Raw genomic sequence first — 26,918 nt, forward strand, 5'->3', positions numbered from 1 at the left:
ATCTTTGTGTAAAAACTATTGTATTGCTGCTTTTAGAATCACAATTTTACTGTAACAGCGCAGCCACTAAAACTGGAACAAACAATTTCGACTGGACGGTCAGGACAGAGTAACGTTATTCAAACTGAAATAATTATCATACCAACATAGGGTTTTTCCTGGCACAAAATGAGGCGGAGGTGGTGCCATCCTGATCTATTACACACATGCGTAGGCCTACCGTACCGTTAAGTTGATTAACCAAAGTGACTTTGACATTAAAAGTTTTAATAAAATTAGATGAAAATTAGATACAATTATTAAGTTATATAAACCATTACTTTTATTCAACCAAACAGAATTTTTCAAAAATCAAATAAAGTTTTTATATAATTTTCAACTAACGTTTTCAGCCCATAATAGCCGACTGAATTAACCAGTCTTACTAATTCACATCTTGCATTCTCTGTGGTTCACTTTAAATGATTCGGTGAGCTCTTGGCTAGTAGTGACTGAAAAGTTCAATAGTTTAAATGAATCGATTCAAACGAGTCATTCGTGTGCGAGTCGTTCTGAACGCAATGTGCGTTCATACTGGCGAACCCGCTGTGTACAGTATACGCTGATTCAACGATCCAACTGCACAGCTAAAGACATTACAATGATGTACGTCATGTTCATTTAAGAAATTAAACGTACTTTGATGCAAAACGAACAGCCGTGAAACACAGCTAGCTCTTGTTCTGCATCTCTTTTTAGCGCCTCAGTGTGCTGATAACGAAACAGCGCCTCTACTGTGGCGTAATGTCGCAACTGCAGTTACAAATGACAGTCTGTTAAATGCACGCAGTGAAGACACCCAACATAATTTTGGCGAGAGTCTGAGGCGACATTTAACGGAGGCTGCCGCCTCCAATTTCTCTATGCAGGAAAAACCCTGCAACAGCATAGATAAGAACATGCAAGGCTGACATCTGCAAACCAATGATAGTAGATTGTAGATAGACCTTTCCTCACAACTAATTAAACGTATCTGAGACATTTTGCGATTTTAAACATCTGGATTCAAGGTGATTTTATAGTAATAATAAGCAAATTCCCTAAAAGGTTAGGCCTATATATTTTCTATAACCAGGTGTGTCATTTATTACATTGTAACTACATATTCCACTAGTCACTATAGTGCCTCACGTCTACTATATGTTTTTATAAAGTATCTTGCTTTTATATTTTTTCTGTGCTCCTGAGTTTATTTTATCTTTATTTTGTCATAATGTAAAAAAATTCTATCATTTTAACCATTAAACGAATAATTTTCACACAATAAATCGAAAATATCTTATGGTAATTTCGCTCTTTGTTTAGAATAAAATGCAATTGCTCATATTTTTATGATGGTTTTTATATTGTTCGAAAGTTATGGTAGTTAAGTTATGTTTTTTATTTTTTAACATGACGTTTTCATAACAAAACGAAAGATTTTAAATAAACTGCAAACTATGAAACTGGTACGCAAGATGGCGATATACGGAATCGGCTGCAGCGGCAAAGAAGAAGACGATAAAGACGGAAGTAAAAAGCGGCATATAAACAAAGATGCTCACGTCTTACTTCACTTACTGACAGTCTGCTGAACACAATGATTTATTTGCGCCTTTATCAGCCCAATGATTGATATTTATAATCACAGATAGACGTGTGTGTCGCAGTCAGTTGTGTGCTGTACTGTAAGTATACAATCTGTGAATGTTTATATTAATATAAATAGGCTAGAATAAGAGGTGTCGTAGCAGTGCAACACCCAGTGCTATGAGATTAAACAGCCTGACATTGAAAGATCTCATCGATGGCTTTGCAACTGAAATTGTGATCTGATCTCGGCAGTATCTGGGCATATTGGGATTGTCTTTGTATTTTAGGTTAGATGCATGCACAATCTGTTTTTTGATATTTGGAGGTTTCCCATACTGTAGCAGTAGCGACTGTCATATTGAGATATAAACGATTGAACAACATTTTAAAAATCAAAATTTAATACGACGAGAGTAGTTGATCATGTTAACCGTACTAAATTATTTTTATATATTTCAAAGTTGTATTCTTACAACTTTGAATACAAATTATTTGAATTATTTTTTTGAGGAGCTGAAACTCTTGCTTTTTTCTGTATTTGGTTTGCATCTTTTCTGTGTGTCCAAAATCTACTGCGTGTAAATGTTTATAAAGTCTGCATATGTGTATTAGCTTGAATTTTCAAAATAAATTTAAAAATACACAATTCATGGTACAACTGTTTTGCTTCAGGACATTAATAATAATACACAATATCAAAAGTTAAACAAAACCTTTGGATGCAAAAATTATGCCCCGTTTTCATAGACAAGGCTTATCCTAAACCAGGACTATGCCTTAGTTAATTTAGGCTATTTAAATCACTTTTATTAAAATGCCTTATAAGAAACCATTACTGATGTGCATCTTGAGACAAAACAATGGCACTGACATATTTTAAGATATTTTCAAGTTAAGACAGCTCAAAATTAATTTTAGTCTGGGACTAGTCTTAAGCCTTGTCTGTGAAACCGGGGCTATATGTATTAATATGACCATGTGCCGAATAAGCACAACAACACGCATATGGATATAAAAAGATAACCATGCAACAATGCAAAATAAAAGAATATGGGGCAGTTTCCCGGACTGGGATTATTTTAAACCAGGACTAAACCTTAGTTAAATTAGGATATTTAAGTCATTTTTAAAAACATAATTTACAAAAAAAAACATTACTGGTGTACATCTTGAGACAAAACAATCACACTGATATATTTTAAGATATGTCATTTCAAGTTGTTTTCGAAACTTCTAACATTTAAGTTAGTCTGGGACTAGTCTTAAACCCTGTCTGGGAAACTGCCCCATGTGTTCTTCTTAATTTTAAAAGTTATAATGTCTTATACAGATATTATCCTAACTATGCATGATGATAATATTTTTTGCACTACCCTTGTTTCAAACCTGCATGTTGTGCATGCATCTTCTGCAGAAAAGAAAAGGAATATTTTGTAATGCTTTTGTGTTTATCATTGATCAATAAATGTTCTTTTTATCAGATGGCATTCCCATTCAGAATCCCAAAGAAGAAGCAGCCATCAGATGCGTGCAGTCTTGATATGCAGTCACCACTGTCTCGACTGCAGGACAGCAGCTCACCCAAGGTAAAAATGCCACACTGCGTTTTGCTGATGTCATCGTGCAATAGCAGGCAAACACTTAGGTGTTCATTCCGTCATGTCTGGAGAATTGGATGAACTGTTAAAAGTCTAGTTTTATCTAAGCAATTTCTACTTTGTACTTGTTGAAATGTCTCATTAATTTCTCATGTGTTTCTCAAAACAGATGCAGTGGGGTTCTGGCACTCATAATGGAAGAGCAAGTCATAAATTCATTTTTACCAATGGAAATACATTTTCAAAACATAACCAGAGGGGTGAAACTATAAGGTAAGTTTATTTTTCAGGGTCTTTGTTTTTTCTAAGCTCTGGTGGTTTGAAAGGCTAGTTTTGGAATCACCACTAGATGGAGTTGTTTGTTCAGTTTATATCTTGTTCTAAGGCAAGCATCACTGTTACTTTACTTTTGCTCGTTCGTAAACTTAGGTATTGAATGAATCCCAGATAGATTTTACCAGTGTGACAAATCACGTTGATCTAAACTGAAGAACCCACACCATATTTGGGTAACATCATTTTATAGAGACCTGAAAGGCTCTTTTTAAATTAGATCTAAGAATACCTGCTTAAATATTGCACCCAACATTGCTAAAACGTGAAATTTACTTTAAAAATGTCAAAATTTCAGTCTGTAAGAAAGGTATTTTTAGTTGTGTACGTTTGGATCCCATTTGATGTGAATTCTGGGTAGTGTACTGCATAGTGAATACATTGGGTTTACATTATAAATTGAACACCCCCCATATTTTGTGACTCATGTCAGAGCCCACTGTCTTTAAAAAACATTTTATTGGACTGTGTTTTCTGATGCCTTAAATGTTTTTTTGTTGATCTGACACTTTTCAGTAAATTTACATTCAACTATTCATTTTTATCAGATTAAAAAACTTGAATAGGTTTTTGACCATTTGATCAAATTATTTGAATCTACATTATCTTTTTTCTCAGGTCACCTGAAGCGCACGCTCTCAAAGGAACTGTACGTGGAAAAATCAGTTTTACACTAAACAAACAGCCGATTAAAATCAGCCCCGCTAGAGTCAACGGGACGCCCCACAAAGTGTCTGAAACTGGTAGTTCAAGGGCCAAATGTCAGACCCCCACCACAGGCAGAGATTTCACTGGAAATAACAGGTGAGATGTATATGTCCACACACGCTGTAACATTTTTATTTTCCTAATATATTTTTTATTAATTTTATTGTTTGTATAAATATAAAAATTATGTCATGTGTGTAATTTATTAACTCTCATGTCATTGAAAACCTGTATATGACTCTTTTTTTTCAGTGGAACACAAAAGAAGATATTTTGAGAAATATCTCTATGGTTTTAGAATAGAAGTCAATGGTGGTCAGTGTTGTTTGGTTTCCAACACTCTTCAAAATATCTTCTTTTGAGTTCCGCAGAAGAAAGAAAGTCATACAGGTTTTCAATGACATGAGGATCTTAAATGATGTAAGAATTTTCATTTCTGGGTGCACTGTCCCTTTAAGTAGCAAAGGAGCTTCAGTAGAAGAGGTAGTAACCTCAGTTTCTATTAACTTTTACTGAATGGAAAAGAAAACTGAAACGACATTTGTTAAAGAAAGAACATTATACAGGTTTAAAACTACATGAAGTTGACAAAATTAAACAGGAGTGTTGTTTTTGGATGAAAGAATCATATTAAAATGTTTTTTTCAACCCCAGCTTTTCATTGTGGTCTCAGACTTTTGAATGTGCTAAATTTAAGCATCTAGCGGATTTTATAACATGTACTGTACTGTATGTGTGTCAGATGGAGACCCAAGAGAGCGTCAGACACTTTGTGCCGTGATGAGAACCATATGGGCGACTTTGAAAGCCCCTCGTTCAAGATTCGTAGAGGTATGTCCATGCCAGATCTCAGCTCTGTGTCTGACACGTTATATAAGCAAAGCTAACTCGCTTTATTTACCAACAACTCGGAAATGAGATTAGAGGCACTTTGTGAGACCCTACCCATCCAAAACACCAATTAACATGCTAGCAAGCACTCAAAACACCTTAGCAACCACACAGTGATTCCCTAACCACCCAGAATACCCTAGAAACCTCGTAGCAACATGTTAAAAAGCCCTAAAATATTCGAGCAACTGCATAGCAACATCCTAACCACCCAGAACAGCCTAAAAACCACATAGCGACATGTTAAGAAGCCCTTAAAAACACATTTGCAACCACATAGAAAAACCTTAACTACCCTAAACACCCTGTAAATCCTATATCAACATGCTAACAAGCTCTCTACCCATCCAAAACACCCTAGCAACTGTATATGAACATGCTAGAAAGCCCTCAAAACACCCTAGCAACGACATAGTGATGCTCTAGCCACCCAGAATACCCTAGAAACCACATCGGAACGTGCTAAAAAGCTATCAAAACATATGTGCAACCACATAGAAACACTCTAACTACCAGGAATACCATAGAAACCACATAGCAACAAGCTAGCAAGCACCCTAGCAACTGCACAGCAACATTCTAACCACCCAGAGGACCCTAAAAACACACAAGCTCTCAAATCACCTTTACAACTGCATATAGCCACACCCATCCAGAACACCCTAGCAACTGAATATCAGTATTCCAACAAGCACTCAAAACAACTTAGCAACCACACACGCTGTATCCTAAACCGTATACTGTGACAGTATGTACTGAATTTGAATAAGTACCTACCTATTGACCGTTAAAACAGTATGTTCTATATATTATGAGTGAGAGTAGTATGAATACATTTCGGACACACTGCATCCGCCATGTTTTATTTTCATGTGACTCATATGCTCTTTGACCTATGATGTATACTGAGGTTTCGGACCTACTATTCGTGACACTTATTCTCATACTTGTATACATACTAAATAGTATAGAAATAGGCGATTTTGGACGCAGGGATAGTGATGTCCTAACCACCCAGAACACCCTAGAAACCACATAGCAACATACCAGCAAGCCCTCAAAACACCTTAGCAACTGCACAGCAACATTCCAACCACCCAGAACACCTTAAAAATCACAAAGCAACAAGCTAACAAACCCCCAAAACAATTTTGCACTTTAGCTTGCTAAGACAGTTGTGTGTATTGTGTACAGTTCTAGTACTGTGGTGGCACCCTTTGTACAGGGAAACACCACTCACAGTTTCTTTAGAATATATTAAAATGTTCATTTGATGGAATTTACAGTTTTGGCGACACCACAAACACAATAAGGCACAAATGTTCCTGCATAATCCAGAAAGAGTCTTGGGTTTCTTCCTAATAAGTTGGATCATTAAACTAAACAAGCAGTTAAAGTAAACTGTAAACTTTGGCTGGGGTATCTGATGCAGATTATCTAGAAGCTAATGAGGGAAAATGCCTTATTTTAGGCCACGTCGTCTCTAACTAAGCACCTTAATGGTCAGCGCGTCTATTCCTTTTGTCTTTCTGTCCACAACCCTTCAGGCGGTACTTTTTAACGTCTCACAGCTGTCTCCCGTGACCCGCCTTCACTCCCTGCTCTACATAATATTGGACGGCATCGGAGTTTTCCTGGCGTAGGACCGCTGATAAATAAACAAATGCTTAACTTTATGGATCTGTTAAAACGGTCCTCATGCTCTTATTCTCGAAAGCCCTCTTGCACTGTGTCCACTTCTGTCTCCAGGGAATAAAACTACTAACCCCGTTTCATGGCTAGTGTGACCTCCATCAAGGTGGAGAAATGATACTCGGTCAGCGAGGGCGTTTTATATGTACCGGGGACTGAATAAAGAGGAAAAACAGTTGATAGAAGGTTATGTGCTGCTTGTAAAAATGGTACTTTTCTGTTTTTTTAAACAAAGTTCTACGTCATTCCGTTCTGTCAGATTCAGGGGAAACGGAGACGAGTGAGTTTTTCCGTGAGGAAGAGGACATTGAAGGAACACAAGGGCCTTCTCGAGTGACGGAGACGCAACGGCCATCCAATGTGAAAGAGGTGCACATTTCAAAGACTGAGGTTTCTCCAGTCGAGGTGAGGAGATGTTCAAGTTCAACACTAAAAGGTCTTCAAATAAATGTGTTTTTAAAACAGATGCCAACTAGGTCCAACAAAAATACTTACTTCTGTATGAAGAATACAAATGTTCTCCTATACGATATAATAAAAAAATAAACAGAGACTCAAAAAAGAGAGACTAAAAAAGAAAAATTCTCTGGGAGATTTCTGTAAGGTTTCATGGTCAACTTTTTGAACAAAAAGCAGATCATTTATTATGTTTTAGTCCAAATTGAATGAATAATGATGATCAAAACATATATATATATATATATGTAGTGCTTATTGTTTATGGATCTGAAGATGCTTTACTTTTATAGCATATGCATAACAGCGCCCCCTACTGTATAACCTTGAATACATAGAAAGCTGGAAAAAATAATCCAAATGAGGGGAAGCATTGTGTCATAAATTAAAAAAAATTAAATGTCTGGTAAAGAATTAATACTAAAGAAACCATGCAATATATTTCAAAAGATGTCATCTTTCAAACATTTCGTTATTGTTTCCTCTTGTCATCGTATTTCAGAGCACACCAAAGCAAGGGAAGAACCGAAGTGTGTCGAATGAAGAGTCCACGTTCAAACCGTCCAATCACAAGTCTCGCTCAGAACGTCACGTTCAGGAAGATCAACCATGTCTGAGGAATTCTGGAGAGAAAGCTAATCTTCCAAGGCCTGTCAGAAAAGACCCACTGGTTTCACCTTCAAGCTCCAAGAGTGAAGACCCCTTTAAGTTATTTTATAAGAACAGATTGAGCGGGAGACCCCGGCTTTTCTACAAGACCTACAAGAGAGCTAAACCCAGCTCCACAGAGCCGAGTATGTGTGACTTGTTCTGTTTCTCTCTTGTTTTTATTCCCACTTTCATACCTTTGTTGTTCTTCCACCACTTCTCCTATACGTTTTTAGCAAAGCTTTGCTCATTTTTAAGCGTTTAACAGTCCTTTTTACATGTGGTTCAAAGTATGAGCAATAGTATTAGTAAGACAAAGCTAAAAACATGCTGCGTCACACTTCCACCAAAAATCTAGTTTAAAAAATCCAGATTAAGTGTGAATGTTAAGGAAGAGCGAAATTGAATCATCCCAGCAGGTGAGACAGGAGACTGCGCATCGGTCACATTGTTCAGAGAGGCGGGGTCTATTCTGAGCTGTTGTTAGTGAAGGGTGACCTCATAAAGATTAATGTCTTTAAGTGTGAAGCCTGCAGAATAACGCCGTTCACCCTCATCTAGATTACTGGAATCCTGACCTCAAGCGCTGGGTAAAGCCCCTTAAACCCGTGTCTGCTGAAGAGAGAAAGATACACCTTCTATCTCCTCATCACACACCTGAGACATGTACAGGAGAGCGGTTTTACTGTCCTATAACATCTGAACCCTTTAGTTGACTGCACGGGATGGGCTTTCATAAAGAAATTCAATGGTATGGTTTGGAAAGATAGGAAATGTAGCAAAATCGGAACGTAGATCTGTCCAATTTGAACCATTTACTGTTTCAAAAAGAGAGCAGATGGTATTGAATGTGTTATTGACGGTTTTATGGGTTGGAAAGGAAAAGAATAGAAGGAAGTGGATGGATGGATGGATGGATGGAAAACAAGAGTAGTAAATAAAGACAGGATTACACATGTCCCTGTGTCCCATTCAAAGTCCATTATGGTACCCAACCAAGATGTTTAGTACAGAGGCAGAGTCCAAAATGAATGTTCTCCAAGTACCAAATGTCAGTAAAAATGTCTCAGAGTAAATGCGTTACGTCACAGGCAATTGAATTCAAAGGCACTTATAGTTACGTTGAGATTCACAAAATGTCCAAAATTGTATTTAACCGCTTCGCCTTGATTTCGAATGGCTTCGCTGAATGACAGACGACCTTTCGAAAGCACAAATATTCATTGTCTTTTAATTAATATGAGGTCATAATTCCATGCGTAATAGATGTAATAGAATTAGCACATGTAAACTGTTTACCAAAGGAAACGTGTTGCAGCTCATGCGTCTTCTAACATTTACCTCAGTGGAAAGTTTACCATCAGATGTTTGGTGTATCTACTGTAACTTTGTTTTTTTTGTTCCCCAGAACTCCATGTTTGAATATGAGGAATTTTTCGCACATAAAGCCACCGAGCAAAAAAAGGAATAAAATAAAAGTAACCGTCACATTTTTGTGACAGGTTGCATTTCACAGCCAGGCAAAGAGTGCGTAGTAGGAAAGCAGCGAAACATTCCTAATGTCAAAAGAATATAATTCCATTTTTTTTAAATATGCGAAAATGCGAATGCGAAATACAGTTTCATTGCAGAAAAAATATATTCACTAGCCATAGGGAGGTGAACTTTGGATGCTTCGAGAAACTGAATTTTCAGTGAAAACCACTTTACTATTACCTTTCGGCTTGAAACTATAAAGAGCTTTGCTTTTTTGGCCCACCAGTGTTTTTTACTTGCTAATATGGCTTTAGTAGTGATATTGGTCATAATAATAAAGGTATTAAAATGTTTTTAACTATTATCGCCATATTAGCATGTAAAAGGCACTGTTGAGGATTGATGGTTAAAATGTAAAAGTCTGTCCCTCGGTTCATTGAAAACCTGTATATGACTCTTTCTTTTACGGTACACAAAAGAAGATATTTTGAGAAATGTCGTAGTGGTTTTGCCTCCATACAGTGGGGTCCAGTCGTTTGGTTACCGACATTCTTCAAAATATCTTCGTTTGTGTTCTGCAGAAGAAAGAAAGTCTTACAGGTTTGAAATGACATGATTCATTTTGGGGTGAACTATTCCTTTCAGCATATGAGGTCAATGATGAAATTGCACGGACGGAAATGATGAAAGGGTTAAGTACAGTATATCCCTCTCTTCTCAGTCGTGTTGTCCAGCGACGATGACGGATCGGATGACGTGAACGACACGCCTGGAAGCTCGCGAGAGGAGCTGGACTCAGGGGCAGTCTGGGATACCCAGGTAACGTATGAAAGTCTTTGTGTATTCAAGAACCCTTCTTAATTCTCCATTCGAGGAAGTCCCGAGACTTCACAGGGACAACATGTTTAGACTGGTCTTCACGTAAACCATCCGTTTGAAGTCTAGATTTGTTCGGTCTGGTTGGGGAGTTTCGAATTTATCTGTTTACAAATATTCATTCAAAATCTTTAAACATTTTTACCATTGTCAGAATTGTTAGTATCCTTCACCCGATTCTCATCCTCGCATGTTCAATTTTGCAACGGACGAACAAATGAGTTATGGCACCCCGGTATGAGAAGGTTCATTTGGCGTGACATTCGAAACGCAACATATTGGATTTGCCCTCGATTTCGAACCCGAAGCATCATCGAAAGAAAGCTATGGCTCTGGATCAAAGGGCAGGAACGTTTGATGTCGATTAAGACAATACGACTCAGGTGTTTGTCAATACATGCTGTCGTGCCTGCCCACAGTTTGACATGTGGCCGAAATGAGAAACTCATTTTCAGGGCTGCTGTGTTTCTTAACATCTTCCTCTCTCTCGTAACTCGGAGAGAGAAGTGAATTTTGTTTATTTTAATTCCGTCCAAGGAAAATGGAAACCACAAACTCGGACGAGTGCGGGTCACTCTAGGTTGAATCCGCACATGGCTGAAGAGCGCATTGAGATGAATCTGAAACTCAGATAAGCCTGATTGGGATGAATTGGGTTACTTGTGTCCGGAGCTTTTCGATGCCGTTTTGGCGAGGTTTTTAAAAACATTTCAAACTTGCATATGAAATGTTGAGATATTTTTGGCCGAATCGTTTTTGGTTTTCACAAGCCGAAGCGATGATGTAGCCGATCGGTCTTGGGGTCAGTGGGGTTGGTTTTTCTCTGTGAATTTTCTTCCGTGTCTATGCTTCAGACAGGGAAACAAAAGAGCCCGAAGGCGAACACAGGAAGCCAGAAAACAACAAGCAAAGTAGAAGTGCCGTCCATCATGGAGCTGCCCTTCTCCACCCTCCATTACGATACAGGAGAGGCACAGTCCAATGGGACTGTTGTGGTAAGAGAATGTGTGTGCGTTCATGTGTAGTTGTACAACATGTACTGTACCATGATAGGTTTCTTTTTCTATGACATCACAGCGGATGGCCCCGCCCACCATGACATTTTATTGGCCCAAAATCGTGCGCCAGGATTTTGCGTGAGAATATTAGGATGGCTAAAGTGTGCTTATCCAATCATATTTCAGATTGGAGATTTTGGTTTTGAAATCAAGTGTTACCTCGTGTGAATCTGATTTTATATGCCAGGTTTCATTCACTACACTTTTTTGTTAGTTTATGAATAAAATTATCTTTGGTTAGTGTTGTCTTGTTTGAAATACATTAAATCATTTGTTTTTATTTGTTAAGGTATTTAATTTGCTGGAATGTCCATTATGTTAAAAAAAATCTGTCATTACTGTAATGTGCAATTTTGGTCATGCAGGTACCGTGAAGCCCTAGACAGATAAAAGATCTTACATAAAGCCTTTCAAAAATAAAGTGTTGAGTAGTTTTAAATTAATTTAATGCAATGAATATACAATAAAATGTTATAAAATAAATTGTTATATTATAACCAAACACAGATCGGAAGTTAACTTCGGGCCAGGTGCATGCATCTGATGAATCTGTCTATAATATCTACATTTTACCTTAATCGTAAGATGATCAAATCTATGAAATAATAATATTTGTATTAAAGGAATTATGTAGATTAAAAACTTCCAAAAGAAATCAAAACTGTGTTATATTTTAGCATCTTCAAAGTTGCCACCCTTTGACTAGAATTTGCAAAAACTTCTTGAGGCTTCACCCTGAAAACCTAAACAATATCTGTTCTGTACTCATATTGGCTGCTTTTTCTTCATTTTTTATGGTAGAAGTTATCCTTTAAAAAAATATTTTTTCAAATACAATTTTAGTTTTCTGATGATGGCACATTTTTTTATTATTTTTTTATTTTGGTCTACTAAAGTAATTTTAAACAATTGTTACATTTAGCCTCGGTTTCACAGACAAGGCTTAAGACAGGTCCCAGACTAAAATTATTTTTGAGCTGTCTTAACTGAAAATAACTTGCCCTGACATACAGTATCTTAAAATATGTCAGTGCCATTGTTTTGTTTCAAGATGCACATCAGTAATGTTTTTTTTTTCTACAGAATTTTAATAAAAGTGACCTAAATAGCCTAAATTAACTAAGGCATAGTCCTGGCTTAGGCTAAGCCTTGTCTATGAAACCGGGCCTCAAACATCCACCTTCAGATTCAATCATTTTTATAACTACGAGAAGCAATTTAGTCAAGTATTTCAAAACTTTTGAACGGTTGTATTTTCTATCAACCTATTCATGTTAATCCACTTCCGTGTGTCCTTTCGTAAATGAAAGACACATTAGATCAGTCCTCTCTGTTCTCAGATCTGAATTATTTTCCAGCACATGCGTCTAGCTCATTCACTCTGTGCACTGGCCAGTCATGCATTTCGATATCTGTTGTTGTTGTGTGTTTTTTTTTAATAAGGGACATCTGTTATTCTAGTATTTTAATTGGCCGTTCCTGCTACAAACCGCAAAACAACAGCCAGCCAAAATCAGACTGCAGTTGTGATTTAGAGACCGTTTGTAGAAAACGAATGTTCACTTGCCAGTAAATTCCAGCTGTTCCTCAAACACGCTGCAAAGCGGCTGAGACCTGTCGCAGTCGCGTGTTCATTAGCACAACAACAACCGTCTGTAACCTAAACCGGCTCCGACAGTGGAATACGGCGAAGTTTATCACCGCTGGTCCATAAATGCTTCAAAAGCATATTGCAGTGATTTAATGTTGGGGTTTTCTTAAAAAATATTATTTCACCCAAAAATGAAAATTATATTATTTGCTCATTGTCATGTTGTTTTAAACCCTTGATTTTTCGGGGGCAATGCAATAGGAGAACTTCCGAAGACTTTACTTGCTTGCTGTTTTCCAATGACAGTGAATGGGGACTGGAGCTTTCAGGCTTCACAGAGGATTTAAAAGCACTTTTAAAGTATCACGTGTGGTCTGTGTGCTTGAAATATAATGCACAAGTCAAACCACTTTTATGCGTTTAGAATATACGTAAGATAAACGAAGAACCGCTTTTTAGCCTTTAAATCCTTTTTGAAGCTCCAGTCCCCATTTACTTCCATTGCTTGGAAATATTATATACTATATTATACTATAAACATTTCTTATATATTATACATATTGCGCATCCTTTATATGGGTTCAGAACAAGATGTGGGTGAGTAAATCATAAACGTATTTAAATTTTTGATTGCACTGTGACTTTAAGTAATAGTTATTTGTCAGGAGATGTTTAGTGAAAATTGGGAGTTCGTAGCTTCAAGGCAACTGATTTCATTGTGTCAGGCGTTTGTTATCTTTATCAGGATACGCAGGGACATCCTCTGAGTGTGTGTGTGTGAGTTTATTGACCATTGTTATATGTGACTGTGTACTTATTTGCTGTTCCAGCTGTGCCTTTATAACAGCACTGTTTTATTTGTGCGGTCTGTCCAACCTCTCGCATGCACTTTGTAGTCTGAAGTTTAAGAGACTGCCAGTTCTTTGTAATCCTGTCCGTGTTTGGCTTTTCTCTTAATGTGATGTCTCTCTCTTTTATAGATCACAGATGACGGCATCTCAATACCACTGAAAGGTATTTACAAGTAAACTCTCTTTGGTTAAGGTCACCTTGCTGATAATTTGGTAAATGTTGTTTGTGTGACCTGGAATACGTTGTCAACAAGCCAATGTGAGTTAAAACATTAAGATGCAAGGGTTACGTGCAGTATGTGTGGATGGAGAACAGGTGTGTGTGCGTGTGCGTTTGTGTGTGTAAGCTTTAGACATTAAAGGATTACATCATTCAGTCTGTTACTCTGTTGGAGGACAGCAGTGAAAAAACTAGATTTCATATTATTGGGTGTTTTGTACCATAGTATATGACGCGGGTTATTAAAGGGATAGTTCATCCAAAAATGAAAATTCTGTCATCATTTACTCACGCTCATGTAATTTCATACCTGTATAAATTACTTTGAAACACACAGAAAGAAAGATATTTGGAAGAATGTAAGTCATTTTCAGTTCCGGGACATCTTTGACTACCATAGTAGGAAGAATTAAATGGTAGTCAAAGGTGCCCGAGAACTCTTTGTTTTCCTGAATTCTTCAATATATCTCACTTTGTGTTTAACAGCACGAAAAAATGCAATATTTTTGTTCCTACCATGGTAGTGGATGATGTCCCAGAACTGAAAATTGCTAACATTCTTCCAAATATGTTTCTCTCTGTTCATTGGAACAATGGAATGTATACAGGTTTGAAACAACCTGAGGGTGAGTAAATGATGAAAAAATCATTAAAAAAAAAAAATCATTTTTGGATGAACTATCCCTTTAAAAGGGAAAGAAAGTTAAACTTTGATAGTAATTTTGTTCATCTATTAAACATGTATGCATGGATTACCAACCATCATGTTAAATGTTACACATTAACAAATGCAACTAACTAAACTAGATGACCAAAACATATTTGTGTTTTTGTAAATATATATTTTGTAACACATTTGTTTACAAAGGCATGACTGTCAGATTGCTGGTTGTTGTGGTGCTGCCCCCTGTGGTGATAGAGTGTAATTGCACACAGCTCACTCTTTGGATCAGACTGAAGTTCTTTGACCCTTTACCCTGTTTTGTCCGGCGACTGCTCTTCCTCAACTGTCTTTGACCCTCTCTCTTTCTCTCTCTCTCAGCATTAAGGCGGCTCAGATTATAGTGCTATTTATATGTGCGAGACGGTGGAGAAAACGTATTTGCTTGACTCAAGTCGCCCCTGCATTACTGAGTGTGTTTACGTGTACGTGTGTGTTTGTGTGTGTGTGTGTGTGTGTGTGCATAAGATGCTTATGATGGTTTCAGACAGACCAATCTCTAGTCATAGCTTTCAATGGCCTTTGTACGTTAACTGTACACTGAAGAGAAAATGTAAGAATTCATCAATAGAAAATATAGCCGGGCATCACAAACAAAATAAACAAGAATTTGATTGAGCTGTGAACAGTTTTTAAAGGAATAATTCACTAGAAATTAGAATCACGTTCTTCCTAACAATGTACATCATGCAATTACAATTAATGGGAATTGAATCTTTGGAGTTTATGAAAGAATACAAAGCATTATTTTCATAGTTTTACATTACAGAAGAATAATGATTTGCAAATGACACATCAAACCATATATAATGATACGATCCACAACTAAAAAATAAACAAAAATCTGTTACCTAGCAAGTACATTAAAAATCAGTATCTCCTTACCTTATTCCGATTTACAACAGTAAGCTGATCATAGTGATTTATACAGTAATTCGTTCTGTCGGGTACGACTTTGCAGAAAATAAATGAGACATAAACATAAGTACTTAAAGCAACCTGCAATTTTATATTTCAGACAGAGATGTCGATAGAGAGACAAAAGTTACGCATTGCGGCTTTGAAAGGATAAAATTTAACTAAATAAATAAATTCTGTTTCTTTCAGGTGCAGATGGTGAAGGTGACATAGCGCTCAGCGTGACATGCGCACAGCTACTCTTGTACGGTCTGTGGGATGGAGGACTGGCCCGTGACGGAAGTCTGTTGCCAAACACAGAGGAGCCCGCCCCCTCTCTCCTCTTCCTCATTGTGTCGGATGCTCAAGCACTGCTCATCCAGAAAGAGCTGTCGGTCATACACTCGGTACACACTTCAGGTGAGGCCTGCACTAGAGCATTCTTTCGAGTGACTTTCATGTTTTATATCAACCTTGTGAAAGTTGCACGGAGAAGGCAATCCCAGAATGCATTTCAATGAATATGTTAAACCAAGATAGCAGATTACGCACATATTACTAAACAGTATAGATAAAAGAAATGTAAACACTATAATAGGGTATGCATTGTGTCATATGATTATTAAAGCATCATGTTTATTAGCTATTAGCTTAGCAACTATGGCGCGCAATGTATAACGTTACTGTTTTAATGGCAGTAGGTAGGTCTTTCTGGCTGTCCAATGACATTCCGTTTTACATTTACTTTGTATGACATGTGGGAGAGGGGGTTGCCTCCACATGTGTACTGTCCAATGGCATTTTTTAACTCAATTGACAAATGGATAAAGAAAAACGACAAAGAAAAGCAATTGGCAAACAGAGAGAAAAGCATTTGGCAAATGCGTTTTTAAAAAGCGATTTAAAATGTGCATTTAAAATGATTAATTAATGTACTTTATTTTTCTAGGTTTTAAACCATTAATTATATTTTAATTGATTTTTTAAATTATTTATACATTTAAAATAAACATTTTTACATTTGTTTTATTGATCAATTTAACTACATTTTAAAACAAGAATGTAATAACCAATTTTAAATACATCTTGTAATATCTTAATTTAAAAATGTATTTATTTACATTTTTATGTTTTAATTATTAAAGTGATCAATCGATTCTTCGTTTTATTTTAAAGTGGCACTCGCGGTCCTCCATAAGCGACATGCTAACCGCAAACTATTGAACTCAATTGAGTCTGTGTACACTTGGAAAATGAAGTCTAAGAAAATGTTATTCAATTTGTGGTTACTGTGGTTTTACAACTAATCCCATAGTTAAACTGTGTGTGTGTGGTTGGACCATTGGCCATTAAAGGATTTATTCCTTCAATCTGTTGTTAATACTGTTAAGGGTCTTGGAAACGTATCTAAACAGGTGTTTTGCACTCTTTTGTTTATTGTGTGTGTAAAGAGACCCAAAACTCTTATTTTGAATTATCTGTGGCCGCCTACTGAGCAATTATGGATGGATCAACAACCATGATGTTGATCAAAAGAAAAACGTGGTTAAAATCATCTCTCTCTCTTTCTTTCTCTCTATCTCAAGGTCTGGCCTGTCCTTTTGTCTTGCTGGTGTTGGCTGATCAGCTCGGAGATCTTCAAGCGGCCATGTTGGCTTCTCTCATGGACTTGATTGGTTTGAAACACGGTCAGAGCCCTTTGAGTAACCCCCTGTCCTGGCCCGATGGTCTAAATCGGCTTCATTGCCACCGGCAGGGCGTGCACCTCCTTTCTCTGCTGGGACAAAACGTGGATGACGGGCATGACACTGCATTGGTTGGTTATTTGGTATTTCAATCCAGCAGTCCATGTTGATAAACCTGCTGAATTCATCTTAAATGAATTTTACAACCAGAAATTAAACAAAAAGTTAGTTTTTTACTTACCAAAATATCAGACGTTGCTCATAAGATCTCACGAACGCGTGCCAAGGGGAAATAAAGCAGATAGCGAGATTTTGAAGGGAATGATGACTCATTTGTTGTTAGTAGAACACTTGGAAATGTAGCGCACGAGTCATGCGGACCACCTTGATTTATTTATGATGCTTTTTGTCCTTGACAGCCCTGATTCCAGGATCTTGTGTTATACGATAAAAAGAACGTCAGACGGATATGAGTAGAGGGTTTCTCGTCATCCGTCCATCTATCCATCCATCTACAATGACATGGCCAGATACTGCCAGGAATTTGAGTGCAGACATGATAGAGGCACCAGAGAAATTATACGGCCTCATATAATAGCAAGAGCGAGGTTAGCCATGGTCCATAGAGCCTGTGCTGGTGTAGGTATGAAACCGAAGGAAAGTTGGCTGGTTTCAGGGTTAGTAGCTCAGCGATGGAAGTGGCCGCTCTGTCACTCTCTCCAGAGCGTTTATGAGATGGGTGGGGGATCGTGGCAGCTGTACTCCAGGGTACCAGAACTCCGGTACTGCGTGTGGGCGTCAGGCCCTCGTGGGGTACGGCACGTTTCTTTCGCGTACGATGGTGCCAGCTGGCAGCGGTGGAATAAGGCCACCTCAGACGCTTTCTCCTTCATTTCTTTTCTGCAGCGTTTTTACGAGCTGGCCCGTAGCTTAACAGAGATGAAGCGCGGTTATCCGGCTCTAGCGGCGTTTTGTTCTCATACTTTTGCTGCAACTACTTTTTTATTTCTTTATCATCTCTCCAGTGTTTTGCGTTTGCGATCAAAAGCTGCGATTTTGTTGTATGCGACCTGTGGGAACAACTTTTGAATTCGCCCCCTAGTGGCAGTCGAAATAACCATCTAAATATTTTAGGTTTGCACTGCACCCGATTTAGTTTATAAAACATGATCTTCTAACTGTCCACACTGTCGTTTGAAAGTGATGAAGTCTGAGTAGTTTACATACAGTTTTTACTTTTCATACATAGTCACAAGGCTATTACGTTCCTATGACGTTTAGTAAGCGTTATGATCTGCTGTCAGCGTGTGATATGTTGCTAAATAAATCTGCTTTTAATCAGATTTCAGGTCGCATCTAAATGTGTTTTGGATTGGGTTTGTAAACACTTGACCTCGTGTGTTTTGCTCACCTGGTGGGGTTTTTTTTCTCGACAGAAGAGCGCAGGTGGGACTAGCAGCGCAGGTGGGACTAGCAGTTGTCACGGAGAGCCAACGGTCAGGAGACCTCTCCGGAGTCACAGCCGACCGCAAAGCTTACCACGCAGGTACAGACAGAAACATTTGCCTGGGTTTTGTGGTCACATCAGGTCTAGCGGTCGAAATTGGAATCAGTAGTGCTACAGTGAACTTCTTTTTCTCGTATGAGCCTTAAATGCCATGTGAATTATCACACTTTAATGGCTGTCATTGGGAAAACATGCTTGTCGACCTTTAAAGTCTAACTTGGTAGCGATGCTTTAGCTATAAGCTCAACAGTTGGAATCTCTTTTCTGATGTTGCCCTATCCTTTTGAGGAAGAAAGGTTTTCATACCACTGACATAGAACTTTCCATTGAGTTGCTGAAGTTTCCATGCAAATCTAGATTTAATTTGTAAGGCATAATTGATACGTCACAATTCGCAAAGAGGATTGCATTGTTGGAACAGTTGTTAAAGCCGGAGCTGAAGTTATACATTTTCCACCAGACTGATCCAGTACCCCCCTCCCCCCTCTAAGGGTGGCATTACCGTGACAACCGAGGACCTGGAGTGCCTTAAGGATGGCGAGTTTCTCAACGATGTCATCATCGACTTCTACCTCAAGTAGGTTCTCTGAAGTACTTTGAAGCTGTCAGCTTGAATGGTTTGATGTGTGTTGGTGCTGTACCAAATTATTCGGATTGGAACACATTGTACACATCTTTTTCTTTTCTCAGGTACCTGCTGTTGGAGACAGCCGACGAAGATGTTGCAGAAAGATCTCATATCTTTAGCAGTTTCTTCTACAAACAGCTTACTCGAAAAGACAGCAGCTGCCCGGAGGAAACTGGCGGAACGTAAGCAATCGCTAGAAGATATGTGTTGTTGTTTTTTTGTTTGATTTTACACTTTGTTTATATAAGGGCTGTCACGATATCAGTATAATTGTGTATCAGTATTATCATTATCCTGGCCAAAAGATTTCACAATAAATATATTATTGCAGTATCTATAGAATTTTATTTAAAAAAATACTCCGCCTCTATCAATTAAATTATCTGTAATTTTGTTTATTTTGTATTTTCTCACTTGTGGGCAGTGAATCACATTCAAAGTTCTTTTATACCAACATGGGGGCTGATTTTTTATAATTTTATCATATGTGTAGTATTAGCACAATATCGATACAAATTGTTTATATCACGGTTATTGTCAGTGCTGGTATATTGTGACACCCCTATACTGTATTTAAAACATTTGCTTACCCGAAAATGAGAATTGTTGAATTTACTCAACCTCATGTACTTCCAAATTTGTGATTTTCTGCTATGGTAGGACAATTTTAGCGCAATATTAATTAGGGCTGTCAAGCGATTAATCAACTTAGAACGAATCACTTTTAATGCCAAATACTGTGGGTTTACTTGTACAAGTAAATAAATGTAATAATTGACACAATATTTTCTTATTAAGAAAATTAAGAATGATATTAATGATAAAAGACTAAGCAGTAACAAAAATATTAAAAACATAAAGAGGCATTAAACCGTGAAATTAGTAGTTTAATGGTATGTACATACCAAAAGTGAGTTTAATTATTTGCGAGAGAAGATTGCATACAAAGTTAATGCAAAGATGCGAATAGACATGAATTCACACTAGGTGATGCGAATGACACAAATTGGGCGATGCGATTGTCATTTCTCGATAATATTATGTATATTATTAAGTCTAGAAGAGCACAATGGACCTTTTTCACAAGCCTGTGATGACGCGTTCAATGGTCATCAGCATCTAAAATCCGTTTTTTATATTTTCACTTCAAAAAAATATGTACGTTTATAACACTATACTTTGTATTTTATTACCTTTGCATCAAATTACAAAAAAGTTAACTGCGAGGGTGTTTCTTATACAGCGTCTATGGAAGTCACAGTAAATTTGACATCATTCTCTTATTTCATCATCAGACGTTTTATTTTGTTGAAAGTAGTGAAAATCCTAACGTTGAGGTTTTTTTGCTATTTGAGCAAATGAGAATACAAAAAATATATTGTATTTATTAAATATATCCAATTCACTACTATAGAAGTTTACTCAACTATGACGACTTCCGCTGCTCAGAAATCCGAAAACGTGAAAAAGGTCCATTGGAAGATTTCACATTGGTTTTTGTACTTCTTGGGTTTGGAGTAAGGAAATTATTTGGTTTGGCGGTGCGGGTTATTTTTGTAATGTTTTATTCATTATTATCTTTTGTGTCTCGTGCTAATGGATGTGATCTTTTCACAGGGCCCAGCACAGACGACATCACCGAGTGAGAACGTGGACCCGGCATGTGGACATCTTCAGCAAGGACTACCTCTTTATACCGGTTAATCAGGAGTAAGTGTCCATTTAGACTGAACTACACACAGACTCACTAATGGATGCCGAAATTCACTTCCAACACGCTGGCACCAGGTCAGTTTCTTTTCGGGAGAACCGCCGGAATCAATCACCCATGAACCCCTCTGTGAGAACACGGAGAGACAGTTTTTCCCCTTACAGATTCTAAGAACACAAGGTCGGGGAAGACACAGAATGAGTCAGGAGGCCACCAGCCGAGTGTTCTTTCAACGTCAGAGCGTTTCGCAAATAGTTATGACATCCCGAGCGCACTTCACAGGCTGTTCTTGGGTTGTGTGGCCAACAGGAAAGTGGTAGCTCGGTTTAGATGTTCTGGCGTGTTTGGTTTCTGAGTGGAGCGGGAGATGTTGGATCGAGCTTTATAAATGAAAGAATAAATCAGTGCAATGAAGTTAAGAGAGCGCGCGATGCCAGATTGGGAGCGAACGGGGAATTCAGACATGGTACTCTACGTTCTTGTAAAAAAAGAACGCCGAATCAGAACGCAAATACTTACGTACATCTGGACACTCTCACACGCGCTACAACATAGAACAACAAAGCTGCTACACCAGATTGAGAATGTCATTTATTTCAGAAAACATGGAGCTCTGGGATACTGTAAGCTGCCAATGTAACAGATATATACAATCTATTTGGGATGATATATCGCAGAAATGTTTAGAAAGATTATCAATTCTTAGCTAAAACTTTGCAGGTTTCATTCATTTCCATGAACAGTTTAAAGAATCCGTTTGTTCGCATCATCACTGAAGTGTTTATTCATTATGTTCATTAAAAAACTAATAAATATGTGTAGGTAAATATTTTAATCTATTTATATGAATTTTATGCTATTGCTGCATTTATTACCCATTTTATTGAAAGAAAAAACATGGCAAAATATGCCTTTTAATATAATAATATATTTTATGATTAGAATTTATTATTATAAAAAACAATTTAAACAGCTTCATGAGGTGTTAAAGTTTTTGCATTACACATTTTGAATCACAGGAGCTGATTGGTTGAAATAATAGTTCATTTGATTTTGATTGGATTTTGATAGGTTTTTTCACAAAAGTTCTACCTCTTTTGCTTTGTCCGTTAACTTGTTTTTCATTTTTCTTTTAATTCTCGTCCAGGGCTCACTGGTATCTCGTGGTGATCTGTTTTCCTGGTCTGGAACGGCCTCAGTGTGTAGAGTGGAGAGGTAAAGCCGCATCTCAGACCCGAGGCCAGACAGAAAATGCGAGCTCTGCAGGAGACAATCAAACAGGTGTGCTTTACACACACACATAATTCGATAAACACACATTCTCTCACACACACGGTTAATAATAAATATTGGCAACCCATAATTTACATGGGAAGATATGAAAAACAAACACATTTCTGTCACATTAACTTCAGACTGTAATGTACTTATACATTAGAGGCATAGGTGGAATGAGAAGTGAGACAGTCAAACTGTGAGGAAAGTGGTTATTGAATCAGTTAAAAAAATCAGTTATTGAGCATTACAAAAAAAACATGTTAAACATTAACGAAAGAACTTAAATGTCCTATAGCAAGTACAATACTGTTGCAATATGCAAACAATAAAACCTTTTAAAACACTTTAGCACTTATTAGTATGCAGAAACTACTTATTCAGCATTATCGTTTGTTTGAAAGTGTTTGTGTTGTATATTTCTAGGTAGTTTACATCAATCAAAAAGCAACAGTTTAAACCCCAGTGGGATGAGATCTAACAAACTACCGGTAATTCCCTGTTGACACACACACACATACATTGGGTTTCCATGTTTTATGCTTTTTCTATAAACATGATTTATCATTATTATACTGTACAAACTGTATATTTTATCCCCTAATGATTTTCAAATAATCATTTAGTTTGATTTATAAGCATTTTGTCTCATGGGGAGCAAAAAACGTCCCAACAAGATGAAATAAATTGCTGTTGTTACTCTTTTTGTGGGAACATTTGGTCCCAACACTGTAGGGTTTACCAGGACCACATAATGCAAACATGTTTATCTGAATGGGGACATGTGTGTTTTTATATTGTAAACACTACTGAAGCCACACCCAATTCTAAAATGTTCTGCAGTTTTTCCTAAAGAACCCTGACACTTTATTTACTATATTTTTATATTCTTTTACAAATAGGGATTTCCCCAAAATGGAGTTTAGTTAAGTGAATAAAGGTTAAGTCGTTGATCTATATGTGTTCTTTTATGTATATTTTGAGAGACTTTAATGGGTTTTATGTGTTTTAGGACTGCACAGTACGCAACTGCACGCGAGAGAAAGTCTGCAGGAGGTAACAGACCTTCAATTCATCTACAGCAGCTTCATAGGAAATATACTTCACAATAAAGCATCGTTTTATCATATGCCATGCAACCTTCTAGTCTCTTCCAAAAAATGATCAATAATAAAATGTGCATTCTCCTTTTAATCTCGCTCTTGTGCAAAAGACATAAGTTAAAGTAAGTAAATGTAACAAATGGAGCAGACCACTATTTTTCAGGATAGCCCTAGAAACTGCAAATATAAAATTAGCTTTTTTTCCCCCAATGATTCAATAGCTAGACAGAAATCCGATGATGTCATCTCATCTTCATGAATATCTTGCTGTTGTTCTCTCTTTCTCTCTCTGGTTTAACCGCAGACCCTGTATTCTGGTAATGGACTCTTTAAAGCTCTCGTACCACCACCGGATCTACACGCTGTTACGCGAGTGAGTCATTGTTTATAACTTTCTTTGCCTTGTTGTGTTCAGCTGTCTTTGTGTAAGTTATCATGCGCTGTGATGTCAGAGAGCTCAGTTTGCAAGAGCACATGCCCTGTGATTTACCCTTACATGTTGGTCGTAATTGTCTCTCAGGTACCTGCAGGTAGAATGGGAGGTCCGGAAACAGACCCCTCGAGCTTTTAAGAATGAAAACATAGGCGGTTATCTCTGCAGGGTCCCACTACAAGACAACAGCAGTGATTGTGGCCTGTATCTGCTGCAGTATGTGGAGAGCTTTCTGCAGGTACTTGTTTACCAGGGTTCATTCACGTCCTGTACAGACAAACTTTTTTTTGCTTTCATGCTTCGTCACACTCCCCGACCTGCAAACTATACTGAAAGTCAGAGATTAAAAGCAAACTCTCATTTACCAGAGTGCTATTGTTGCACCAGTGTACCGTACAACCATATTACACAATCACACAACTTTACCTGTTTGTTCAAGTAATATAAAGACTTTTTCGAACAGAGCAGTGTTTTTTTTAGTCCCCTTAGTGCTAAATGTCAGAGCACAGTCTAACCTTTGACTACTAGAGAAACTTTAGTCATCCAAGTTACTTGACTTTTTTTTATTAGTTTATTTTTTAATTAAAATGGGACAATGCACATTCATTAACATGAACACTTAAGTACATGTAAATATGCCAAATTTAGCCATACAGGCTTATTTCCATCTGTAGTCCCAGGCAGGTTGATGTTAAATATCCACAGATACATAAAAAAATCTACTTTCCAATGAACATAATCATAATCATCATTTTCCAACAAGCATAGTCATACCAACAAAATATAAAATAAAACACACCACTTCAACTCGTGAAGACATATTTGATTACCCAACAGCCACCGTTTAACAGATGAAGAAAAACAAATAAAAGATGCAATATTTCTTTCCCAACATTTGCAGTGAAGGGTCACAGGTTGTGATATCAGGAACCTCAGGGTTTGCTGGTTTTGTTTGCAACCTTGAGCTGAATTTAGTTATACTATGCTAGAAATGGTAAAGTACACACTTTTGTATATGAAGTAAGCGTGATGTGCCAGCAGTATTGTGGATATACTACAAGCATGCATTGATTAGTTCCAGACCTATATGTTTATTCTTTTGTGCAAGATTTCTGCAACTTTCTTCAAATTATCGTCTTTTGTGTTCTGCAGAAGGAAGAAAGTCATAAAGGTTTGAAATGACAAGAGGGTGATTAAATAATGACATAATTTTCATTTTTGGGTGAACTGTCGCTTTATTGTGCCAGAAATATGCAGTTTTCTGCATTTGCATATTTCAGAATGGTAGTTTAATTGGCCTTGCTGATATACAATGTAGCTTTAACCATAGATTTACTTTTATCCAAAGCGACTTACATTGCATTATCCTATAATGTATATAATTATCCTGTTTCTATAAGCCGCTATATGTAGGTCGTCCGTCATATTGAAATGGAGCGAGCCAGTTTGTGTTGCCAATCCCAGTGGTTTTCACAGGAATGGTTGTGCAGTGTTGCGGCATTCTGCAAACTGAGTGACGTCAGTGGACCGTTCCAAGATGGCGGACATGTCTACGTGCCTAGAGCGCTCGAATTCGGAGTCTAGTTATATATATATCTATGGCTTTAAGACGTGTTGATATCACATCATAGCACCATTGCAAACAAGTTAACTTGCACAGTGTTAAAACCATGCTCAGAAGTCTTGAAATGAAGTGCCATCGGGGCATCTTTGGCATTATAGAGTTTTTGAATGCAAAACCCAGAAGCGAGTTCGTTTGAGCACTTCCCCAAGTCAATGGGTTTTTGGTTAATGCATGAAATAAGGTCTGTGGTGAACAAAACCTCGAAATATTTTCACATTTTATTCTACGACATAAACACGTGTAATGACCTGCTTGTGATTTTTAAAGCTTTATTGTGTCTTAAAAACAGCGGTTTCTTACAAATTTCTAAATACGACTACAGACATTGTCGGGGACGTTAAACGTCATAACGCATACAAATCTCACAAAAAATGCAACATGGGCACAAATCTCCAAAAACGTCGGTGGAGATTTATTCCGAAGTTAAAATGCATCTTTGCTTGTTAATCGATTTATAAATAAGGCTCAAGATGACTGCTTCTTCTTTTACTCAGAATCCAGTGGTGCACTTTGAACTCCCGCTGCGTTTGGATCATTGGTTTCCACGGAATCAGGTGCGCAGGAAGAGGGAGGAGCTACGGGAGCTTGTGCTTCAGCTGTACCGCAGACAGGAGGGCGGGGCTGAGCAAAACGTCCAATGAAAACAGCCGGATAAATGTATATTTTTACTGATTACTGCAACAGAGAATATATTTATAATTTAACTTTGTATTTATTTGTATTAAAATTACTTTTAAAGTGCTTTGAACGAACGTTTAAACGTTAGGATGCTTGAATAAAAAAGGAACCGAATTGACTCTGAATTGATTTTTTTGGATATGAATTAATAGAAATTTCTGTAAATCTGTCGGTTTTGTGTTTCATTTCGTGTCCAGTGCAAAAATGACATAAAAACAGAATGTCATTGTTGCACTGTATAAGAAATAAAAACGCTTTTCTTTGTGAATAAAACTACACAGGTTGCATGCTTGTTCTTTAACCTTTCTGATCAAAACAAGGACCAGTAAGTTCTCTCAAAGGTACTTGGCTCATCAACAGCCTCTTAAATTGTGTCCAAATTTCGCGCAGCAGTTTTCCTCATTGACGTCTTATACCGGAGATGATGTTGAGACTGAAATTCAGACCGAAAAAATCCCGGACAGCCACAGCTGCAACCAATAGTGCCATCACTAAACAAGCATTGTGTTCCCCGAGGGTTCAAGTTGTACTAGAATTCCCATAAGGCTGTTATTTGCTCCATTAAAGAAAGAGCGAGTTTAAAACAGGCATTTACAGAGACGACAGAAAACAACACAGTTTTTTTTTGATGAAATCGAAACAAAGCG

At 37.4% G+C, this 26,918-nt stretch overlaps 1 protein-coding gene across 1 annotated transcript; it reads left to right on the forward strand.

Annotated features, from left to right (window-relative positions):
• Positions 1–1,550: 1,550 nt before the first annotated feature.
• On the forward strand, positions 1,551–26,489 carry senp7b (SUMO specific peptidase 7b). The gene is made up of 22 exons (XM_057326241.1): positions 1,551–1,706; positions 3,093–3,197; positions 3,379–3,482; positions 4,161–4,346; positions 4,993–5,081; positions 7,093–7,238; positions 7,792–8,083; positions 10,135–10,232; positions 11,144–11,284; positions 13,919–13,952; positions 15,838–16,047; positions 17,214–17,443; positions 18,749–18,858; positions 19,280–19,396; positions 19,510–19,629; positions 21,065–21,157; positions 22,306–22,439; positions 22,860–22,924; positions 23,446–23,489; positions 23,841–23,909; positions 24,057–24,207; positions 26,088–26,489. Exons 2-22 carry the CDS (start codon positions 3,093–3,095, stop codon positions 26,232–26,234), a joined length of 2,685 nt encoding a protein of 894 aa, XP_057182224.1. The 5' UTR covers positions 1,551–1,706; the 3' UTR covers positions 26,235–26,489.
• Positions 26,490–26,918: the final 429 nt, after the last annotated feature.

This window comes from Triplophysa rosa, linkage group LG25 (genome assembly GCF_024868665.1).
Source record: "Triplophysa rosa linkage group LG25, Trosa_1v2, whole genome shotgun sequence".
Lineage (NCBI taxonomy): Eukaryota > Metazoa > Chordata > Actinopteri > Cypriniformes > Nemacheilidae > Triplophysa > Triplophysa rosa.